This window comes from Dinoponera quadriceps, unplaced genomic scaffold (assembly GCF_001313825.1).
Source record: "Dinoponera quadriceps isolate SergipeBrazil2010 unplaced genomic scaffold, ASM131382v1 scaffold1872, whole genome shotgun sequence".
Classification (NCBI taxonomy): Eukaryota; Metazoa; Arthropoda; class Insecta; order Hymenoptera; family Formicidae; genus Dinoponera; species Dinoponera quadriceps.
In genome coordinates, this window is record NW_014555944.1 from 1,188,501 (window position 1) to 1,198,492 (window position 9,992).

At 49.1% G+C, this 9,992-nt stretch overlaps 2 protein-coding genes across 3 annotated transcripts in view; one reads left to right on the forward strand and one right to left on the reverse strand.

Moving 5' to 3' along the window:
• The window catches only part of LOC106745938 (phytanoyl-CoA dioxygenase, peroxisomal-like), a 48,862-nt gene extending 41,544 nt beyond the window's left edge, over positions 1-7,318 (forward strand). For both annotated transcript variants that reach the window (XM_014621981.1, XM_014621980.1), the window contains exons 2-6: positions 4,914-5,121; positions 5,998-6,234; positions 6,305-6,500; positions 6,836-6,991; positions 7,082-7,318. In XM_014621981.1, the coding sequence (XP_014477467.1) occupies positions 4,991-5,121; positions 5,998-6,234; positions 6,305-6,500; positions 6,836-6,991; positions 7,082-7,222 (861 nt within the window). In that variant the 5' untranslated portion in view covers positions 4,914-4,990 and the 3' untranslated portion in view covers positions 7,223-7,318. The remainder of the gene's footprint in view (positions 1-4,913; positions 5,122-5,997; positions 6,235-6,304; positions 6,501-6,835; positions 6,992-7,081) is intronic.
• LOC106745937 (UPF0454 protein C12orf49 homolog) lies at positions 7,221-9,682 on the reverse strand. The gene is given in 5 exon segments (XM_014621978.1): positions 7,221-7,407; positions 7,409-7,702; positions 7,938-8,153; positions 8,223-8,459; positions 8,538-9,682. Coding segments are annotated over 5 exon segments (948 nt in total). The 5' UTR covers positions 8,646-9,682; the 3' UTR covers positions 7,221-7,314.
• Positions 9,683-9,992: the final 310 nt, after the last annotated feature.

Here is a 9,992-nt window from a genome sequence, read left to right on the forward strand (position 1 = left end):
GGGGGGGGGGGAGAGGCTAGAAAGAGAAATACGTTCATCCAACATATCCCAGCAATATAAATGGGTGCCACGTAAACAAACGTGCGTGCTCACACATAGTTCACGAGCGCGAGCCGGTTGAAAGTATAAAACGCTACATTGATCCGCAGGTATTCCCCGCGCATTGAGAAAAGAAATTACAGGTAAAGAGGAAGAAAAAAAGTCAAATATCGGGGTTACGCAGATTTTGCAGTTGAAATTGTAATTTCGACTCGAATGAAACGTATTCCGAATCGGTCCGATGCATTTAACCCGGAATTAACCCCGAAAGGGTTAGAACGGGGAGACGAATTACGGCCGTATTTTCACGATTACAAATCGAGGGCCCCCTTCCGAGGGGGGAGGAGGGGCCAACCAAATTCCTCGCTAACGACGCGTAGCGCATTAGAGCGGACATAGGAAGCGTAAGTTGCTGCGGAGGAGAGAGCGTTCGTCTGAATAAAATGAATGGCAGGATACTTCCTTGCGGGCCTTGGCGCGACGGCGCCGACGGCGCCGGGAATCGTTCCTTATCAAGCGAAGGTGCCTGAGTGTCTAGCCAAGTAGCTCGTCCCGCATCTCGGCCAAGTGAGATCCTATACTTCCCATTCGTAAACCCCCTCTCTCTCTCTTTCTCTTTCTGCCTGTCCGTCTGTCCGTTCGTTCGTCCGTCGGCTCGAGCGCGTCGAGCGGGGAAACGCCGCGGCGGCTTACTGAATTAATTAAGCCACTCGCAGCTCGCGCGATTACACTGGAACATTGACATAAATATGGTACGCGGCCGAAGGAAATTCGTTCGTGACGGAAAGAAGGGGGAAGAGAGAGAGAGAGAGAGAGAGAGAGAGGCACAGAAGGGAGTCGTGCTCGCTCTCGCGCGAGTTCGATTTGACATTTAATTGCTCGGCCAATGGCAATTGCACTCGGCGGCGGGGAATAAAATACGATATCGCAAAGTGCGGATTTCGAACGCAATTAATTGCAGCCGCGAGGGTTGTAATTTCAGTCATCTCATCCACTTACCGCGGCCGCCCCTGATTGTATTCTCGTGTCTCGATGCGAATAAAATGGCACGGATAAGCGGGCACATAAAGAGAGATACGCGGTATCAACTCGTCCGTGAGAAAACCGAAGGGGAGAGCGAGGAGAGGGATGCGTCCGGACGACGGTGGGAATAAGGAAAAGAAAGAAAACAATTCGGACGTGAGTGACTTCGTAATTACGCAAGATGTTTCTCTCTGTCCGCCCGCGAGCTCCGCCATTTCCTTCCATCGGATGTAAATGCAATGTCCGAGATCGCTTAACGAGGCGGCGCTTAACAAGCCGTCGTAATTTAACGAAATCTCGGTTTACGCAGCTTCTCGGCCGAATATTCTCCCGAATAAACGCCGGGACCTCCGCCGAGAACACGAGATGAGCGCTGTCGCCGGACGATTCGCAATATCCTTCTTTTTTATCGCGAGGGAAATCGCCGCGCGTACAATGCGAGAGGGTGCATTTGTCGGCAGGGCCCGGGGAATTTTCTGAGATAGAAAAATTCATGTCCCGCAAATAGCTGAAACGCATAAAAGTGATCTTACGGTTGCGAGACGCACGTTATTCGCGTTCCGGGCGAACGATGCCTGGAAAATGCCAGCGAATTAAGCGAATCGGAGGGATTCGATCGACGCGGACAAATTAAATAGCGATGTCCAATTGAATCGCGCATTCGTCGCAGCGGCGGGAATTTGTATCGACAAGCGGATGGAAATGCGCGCGTCCCGGGTTAATGAAAAACGCGAATAATGCGACCGCTTGTTGCTTCCGTGAACTGCAGAATACCGGACGTTTGGTATACGCGGCGCAACTGCTCTCGGCGGCCCGAGTTACCGCGGTTGTGCGTAATTCGTATGGATTTGCGAGCGTTCGCAATTAAAAATCGCCCACGGTTACGTCGTCGTCCCGCTAATTCTTCGTCCCGGTGTGAAACAAGACGCGTTCTGTATCGCGCGACATTTGTCCGGCGATTCGTGGCATTTTCCACGAAAGTCGGCCGAACTGTCGCGCCTGTTCGCAGGGGACGGGATTACAATGTTCGCACGCTGGATGACGCGAGAAAAAAAGAGAGAGAAAATAGGAGGGTGAAATTACAACACGATGTGGACAAAGGGCTCGTTGCGGCCGTCGGATTCGCGCGATTGCCATTCACAGAAAAAGAGAAAGGGAGCGAGCGAGCGAGCGAGAGAGAAAGGGGTGTCTTTACATCCCCCGCGAAAGGTCGATCCCGACTCGCTCGCGGAAGGTTATAGACCTTGCCGTTTCATTATTAACGCGATGTATATCGATTTTGTCTGCCTGCCTCCGTAAACTCGTTTCTATTCTCGCGGTTACCGCAGATACGCGCTGAGACGGCCAGACCTCCTCTTTCTACCTTTCACCTCCCCCTCTGAATTTCCTCCTTTCAGGCCGTCGCCGATTTCGTCCCGGGACACCCCGAGAACGGGGCTCCCGGTTAATTAATCACCTCGTCGCGCCGCGGTGACGAATATTCGACCGGCAGGTTTCCGCATCTCCGAACAATCTTTCTCCCCTCTCCCGACGAGCGTGGTGAGAATGTTCGCCGAAGTAACGAGAGAGAAAGAGAGAGACGGGGACGCGGGAAAAATGCGCTTTTCACGAGGCGGCCGGTCGGACGAGCTGTCGAAGCGGACCGTTTCGAACGGTTTTATCGCAAACAGATGCGGGACGATCTTCTCTCCATTGGGCTTCGGAATGCGTTCTTGCGAGGGAAGTCTATTATACTCGCTTTCGTCCGACACTTCTTAGCCCGTGGCGACCGTAAGCTTCCGCTAAAAATACGTGTATCTCTGAGACAAGCGAGAAGAGAACTGTTCGCGATGTGTTAACACACGCACGCACACACACGTGATTTCGCTCCTCCTCTTTCTCTTTACTAAATTAGATTTTTGTCAAGCGGTTTATCAAGTTAATGGACGCAGATCGTCGTCTGATTAAAATCGCCTGCTCCTCGGCCATTACATAAGCCGTTTATTTTCAAAGCAACCGCGACGTTCTGACTTTAGGAGATCTTCGAAGCCGATTTTTCCGCACTTATTCTGCTTCACGAGTGTACGCGTCCGCATTTCGTCTCTTTTCTCTTTAGCCGAACTGGTTCATGAAATTTACGCGCACGTGAACATTTCATACGTATCGGTGTGCATGTAAATTTCTTGAGCCGGTTCAATTAAAAAGAGCAGGCCGATATAATTACGCTCGGGCACGAGGCAGAACTGACACTCGTTCCAAGACAGCTCATCACTTTCCCGGGCTGGCACGACGCATCAGAATCATGCGACGATGAGTTAGGAGTTCTTAACATTAATTCCTCAATTTCCAAACAATGATTCCTCGAGCTTACCCGATGGCACGACCATCCCGAGAGCGACTCGACGGCGATGAAGTGAAAAAAGCCACTGATTTTCACGCTCGCGCGCCTCGACGAACAGTCGAAGAGAGAGGAGCGCGACGATCTCCTCGCACCGAATTCGGATTAACGTGGAGATCTTGATCACATCCGACGGGAGTCTGAAATCGCGCTGGAAACGACTGTCGGGAGGTAAAAGAGTGCTCGACGCTCGCGGGGCACTCGAATCCGCGCGCGAACGAACGAACGGCGAGCGAGGGTCGTCGCCGTTTGGCCGGGAAGACCGACCACCCCGATGTATATCCTTCTCTTTGATGCCACGTGCTGAAGTCAACGGGTAAGAGAGCGAGAGGGAAACCGGGCGCGAGTACCACGTCGGCGCGTCGCGACGCCTCCTCCGTCGACGCGCGCAATCGACGCTTCCGGGGTGCCGGGCGACCTTACGGCAATCGTTTGCTCGCTATTTAATCGCTGGATCTCTCTCGCAACGCTTCTCGATCGCGTTCCTGTCGATATTCGCTTGGAACAACAATGAAAGAAGAAAGAATCGCCGACGTCGCGTCATAAATCGGTATTTGAGGAAAGGAGGAAGGGAAGAGAAAATTTCCTCCTCCTCCTCTCTCTCTCTCTCTTTCGCGAGAGAAAGATATCACGTCTCCGTTTTCCGCTTTCATTTCCATTTCGCGACGTTGATTGTTCTCGCGTCTCACGATATCGGCGCCGCAAATGGCTCATTAAGGCACGTTGTCGCGGGGACTTCCCACGTTTTCATTGAATTGTTATATTTATCCGCTATTTTCGTACGAGCAACGCGAAATACCGAGCGGCATTCACCGTGTCGTTCGCGTATTTCGCTGTGCGATACGCGCGGACCGATAATGATAATTATCATTCGTCGCCGCCGGCGTCATATCGAGTGTAAAGGGTTAATCCAGCGGTTATTGGATTACTGCTGCCACGTATCAACATACGTCTGGAGGCGTCGAGGGGAAATTGACAGCGCGTAATCTGTTTCGGCAGGTATAGATAACGCGCGATGGTCGTAGCCGACACGAGCTCGACGCGCCGCGAAATCTCGACAGCGCCGGGGGCGGGTTTCATCCGATCGCAATATTCGCCCGTCTCTCGTCTCTTTCTTGAGTCCACCAGTAAGCAAATTTACGAACTCCGCTTGTGGACGTTCTTGATCCCTTTTATCGGGGCGACAAATTATCCTCGGAGATATACGACGGCTGCAAATCGAGCAGTTTTGAGCCGTTCTCGCGAGGGGTATGATCCTTTGTTTGTGAATCACCCTCGCCTGGGAGTCATCGTTGATGACACGAACACCGGAACGATATATGAGCCAATTTGCTCCTTGCAAATGAATCATCTTTTTCGGAAAACCTGCTTCTCTGCTTGTCGTTGGATATTTTCATCGATAACTCGTTTCGAGCGATTCTCGAGTGTCCCTTAAAATAGAACCTTCGTTACGAGAAAATTTCGTTTGTTTCAGAGCGAGTAGCAGCGAACGCGAAAGGAGTTGAATCAGCTGTGAAAGAGCCTTGAAAGGGAAATTAAACAAAAGTAAGCATGATTCCCTTCCGTTATACGAGGAATAACAATATTCTCACAATGAACCAGAGGATGTTCTATGAGAAGAACGGATATTTAATGTTCCCTCGCCTCATACCGCAGGACCTGCTCGACAAATGTCACAAAAGGTACCATGTTCGTCTTATATTGCGACAAAAGTGATAGAATCAAGAAAACTTTGCTCGAACGAACCAAATTTTTTCAAACACGACGTTCAGTTCATCGAACAAATTATACAGTCGTCGTAATGAGTTATCAATTGATTCAACGATTGCGATTTGCTCAGCAATTATATCGGCACAACGTATTGTTGCGTCAACGCGTAATTCAGTTCAGTACGCGCGACATTTTCCTGAACGAACGCGGCCGTTGATTTTGTCGATCCGACCATTTTTTCCCCCAGTATATTGTATCAACATATTGTTGCATGCCGGGTTGCAACCGGCTCGAGTTCACACGGCGCACTCACTCTCTCATACGTGTTTTTGCAACGACAATATGTGAGGTAACATCCCGTGCGAGTGTAAATAATCGAGGGCGTGGCCCAAAGTTAAACACTTTGCCTAGTTGAAAATATCCCTTACTGACGCGCAAGAATGAATAATCGGAATTAATAATCTTGCTCGGCGGTCCGCGTTACGATTAGTCTAACTAACGTAATAATGTTACTCGGGCGTTCGATGTTTCGGCAAATTTACCGACTGTTATTAGCGCGCGCGCAAATATCCGTGATCGGCTGTATCGCGGATTTAGATATCTCTCGCATGATATATCTGAAATGTTGTTACACGAAGTAAGTACAGTGCACAGTGCAAACGCCGTGCTTCATTTAATATCGATCGTATATACGCGAATTCGCCCGCGAGAGATGTATCTCTCAATATCTCTCTCGTTTCTGTTTGCCGAAAGGAGCGGAAAAAATCCATTAGAAACTATGCATCCGCGGGAAAAATCCTTTATAAACTACGGACGGCAGGATGCTGAAATTCTATTTCCTCCGGTAGATTTGACGATATCGTCGAGGGCAGGGCTCCACGTGACAGAATCGTGGTGATGCGCGACGTGAAGGACAGGAAAGCGGTAAATAAGTTGCAGGACATCAATTTCGATCCGGTGTTCCGCGAATATATCGAGCACAAGAAGATCCTTGACATAGTCGAATGCTTCACCGGGCCGAATATTCTGGCGATACACAACATGCTGATCGCGAAGCCGCCCGACATTGGATTCGGCACTTCCAAGTAATTATATTAAGAGTCGCCTGATTACCGATACGAGAAGAAGATCGATTACGCCTGTGTGTCCTTGCAGGCATCCGCCACACCAGGACTTGTATTACTTCCCGATCCGTCCGACTGATAGCATAGTGGCCACATGGACAGCCATGGAACCCTGTGACGAGGAAAACGGCTGCCTTTACATCGCACCTGGAACGCACGTTTCAGATCGGTTGTACCCCCATGAGTATCCCCCCGGTGCGTCGAACAAGTTTTACCACGGTATACAGGTGAGAATGCGCATATTTGAAAAAAAGAAACTTGCTGTTATCGTTCTCAATTTTAAATGTATTTTTCTTTTTCGGAGAAAGATTTCACTCGAAGGTACCCAAACAACACGCGTCCCCAAAAGACGTCTCGAAGACTTCCTTTAGACGTCTTATTATCTAAAAGATGTTTTAGGACACCCCAATATATTCCACGAGAGTCTCGCAAGATCAAATTCGTTCCGATCGATTCAAATGTTCACTCGTGCGGATTCAGAATCCACTTCAAGTTTCGCTTAGCTTATATCGCTCCAAGAAATTTCGCCAGTGTATCGTTTAATATTTCTTCAATTGTCAAGGATCTACCGCGCACAATGCACTGGTTAAATCTCGAGATGCAACCCGGTGACACGGTGTTCTTTCACCCGTTGCTTATCCACGGATCCGGCGTAAACAGATCTAATCGAACGAGGCGAGCTATTTCCTGCCATTATGCGACGGTGGATCACACTTACGTACGTAGACGAGACGCATGAGTACGCGATTGCGAGAGAACGGTGAAACGCTTTCGCGAGTATAATGAACATTTCTTTCTTTCCGAATAGGAACTCGATCCGGTTCAGCACAACATCGAGGAGGAGGTATTAGACCACGCGAGGAAAAAGTTTCCCGGCATCGAGATATCGTACCAGGATCTGTGGGCAATAAAGTCCACGCTCGTGCGCGGGATTCGATCGTCTTTGTAAAACTTGCTTCATGCTCGGGGATGTTAAGGGATGTGAAGGGTTGACGCGTGACCAATTTCAGATAAATATTTATCGGGGTAGGGCGCGTGTGATTATAATAGGTGTCGAGTAACGTTAGCGTTGGGATCGGGACGGTAGACGGGACGGTGCGAGGAGCGACATTCGGGAGAGAGGTGGGTAATAAAGAAGCGTCAGCACAGAAGAAAAAGTAACGACAACGGCGGGACTGTCGCCGTTATTATTATTTAACGAGCTAACAACATCGCGACGGTGCCGTGGGTGGGAATTCGACGGCTGCATGGCGTAGCAGTGCTTGGCGAAGGGGTCCTTGTAGGTGTTCTCGTGTCGCACGCTGGCGCTCGACGTGCGACAGGCGGCTAAGCAGATCTGAAAGCGATCCAGATTGCGGATGCGCGTCCTCACCGCGTCCTCCTCCTTCTGCGCCTTCGCGGACACCACGTCCTTCCGTCCTTTTATTTGCTGGGAACAGAATAAAAACACACTGGGTGAGCGAAAATTCGCTGGTCCCTTGTCACCGATACTGTCGGGCATGCGTTCTCTTCAATCGCTTTCTCGTATCTTGTGCGTGCAACCGACCGTTTCTCCCAATGTCGATTGCTTACATCTTAATCTGAGTTGAAAATGTCAAGTTCAATGCTTAATCGACGGGTTGTGGTAGAAAAGCAATCGTTGCGGTCGATAAGCGATCGTTTACCTTGCCTGGATGCAGACAGCAGGAGACACAATATTCGTAAATGGTACAGCATCCTTGAGGATTGCACGTTTTGCAGCTGTATCTTTCCCTCCTGGCCATGATCGGCGTGTCTTCGCTCTTGGGAGTCTGCTTCTGCTCCATTCTGCAACATCCGTTCGGCAGAACTTCGTGCCTGGCGCATACTATGCCTCGCTCGTCCACTATCAGAGCTTTTCCCTGAAGGAAACGGGTATTATGAGAAGATCAAAACGAGACCTGCGATTACTTCAGACTGCTGAGATTTACTTGAATAGAATTGCGGCAGGGTTGAGTGGAGGCGTCGCTCTCATTCAGGTTAGCCGCGTCCACATTCGCCGTGTTGACGGCTCGCTCAAGTAATTCCATCTGCCACAGCGGAGGTTTGCCGGATGTCCTCGACTGTTCTGGAAGTGTGTCGTCGTCGGGCATCAGATCCTCGTTGTTATCATTAATCATCATAGGATCCATATCGTCGAGGTCACTGTCTATGCTCAGCGATCTTTTCTGTAACGCAAATATCACGAGTTCAACATGCAAGAATTGTACTTTCGGAACAACATCGCCGGCGACGAGACAATTCACCTCATTTCGAAGCAAAGAAAAGGCACAGTAGGTCAGTGACAGAGCAAAGATGAGCCCAAGGACAAGACGTCGCCTGATTAGTCTGATCAGGCTCATGTAACTTGGCATCCTCGCGCTCCGCACTGTGCGATCGATGGTAAATCCACAAGGTAGACCTCAATGATTTGTTCGATGAAGCGTCTCATCCGAGCAGATGCAACTTCTATGATCCAAGTTAAGCGAATTCCGACTAATTCACGAGGTGATCGCTATGGTTGTATATTTACCGGCTCCTTAGAACAGTACCGAATCCTCGAGCATAGTATCGATGAGATCACCGGCCGGTAGGAAACACACCGCACACGGTTGCGAGGTTAGAATTCTCGCTCGCGGAGGAAACATCGGAGCACGGTTTCGATGAAAATCCAACATGCGTCGGCGAAGAAGAAGGCAGAATGAGAGAGAGAGAGGTTATAATTTCGTTCCCTCAGATTTGCGGCCGATTGAGCATTATCACGCCGTTGCGTTTCTCGGCCTCTGCACGTCGCCCAGACGCTTGATTATTATTTCGAAATTTCGAGCGCACTACTGCAAATTCCCTCGGCAATTAAACGTGTATTCTTAATTGCGAGCAAATACGCGGTGACAGTTCACGACGGTGTACTCAGGTGCGTTGACCTGCGCGCAGCTAGTGCTTTTGAAGCGCCTTGGCAGATGTCGCTATTCGTACCGTCCAAGTAAGTTCACTGTTTATTGGGATTAATGACACGATGTGAGCAGAGTTATCGATATGATCTTATTCAGATAAGAATTCAGGGCGAAGAGCGACATTCGGGAGAGAGGTGGGTGATAAAAAAACGTCGCCATAGAAGGAAAGGTAACGACAACGGCGGGGCTGCTGCCGTTTATTATTAATAATACCCAACGGAATAATTGTTGTATCGCTCCTGCTGATGGATAATACGAATATTTTACCCATGATATTCGATATTTTTGCGCATAACATATATTTTTATATAGTATATAAATTACATTATAATATATTATGACTTATATCTTGTACGAATATACATGTTAATAGATCTGGTGTTGGAAAAAAAAGCCTCACACGATCGATTCATAATATTCGGATGAGAAAAAATATCCGGAGGGGAAAGTTTTCTAAAATTGCGAAAATATAAAATTGCTAGAGGAAGATTTATAATCAATCGCTCTCATCCCGAATCTCCCGAAACAAACCGAACGATCCAGTGCGATAAATCAGTCGAACATCATTCCAGACCATTCTTTGTTTTTGATGGCCGCTGCTGCTGTTGGTGATTTTGTGGCCGAGATTTTTGCCGTGACGAGGTCGCGTTTCATTAACGATAAGATCGTAACGAAGGTAGAAGATAGTTGGAGAGACGACCCGCTCGAGCACGAATGCCGGTCTCTTAGAGGGAGATAAAATCGGCGTCGTAATAATGGCTTTCGGAC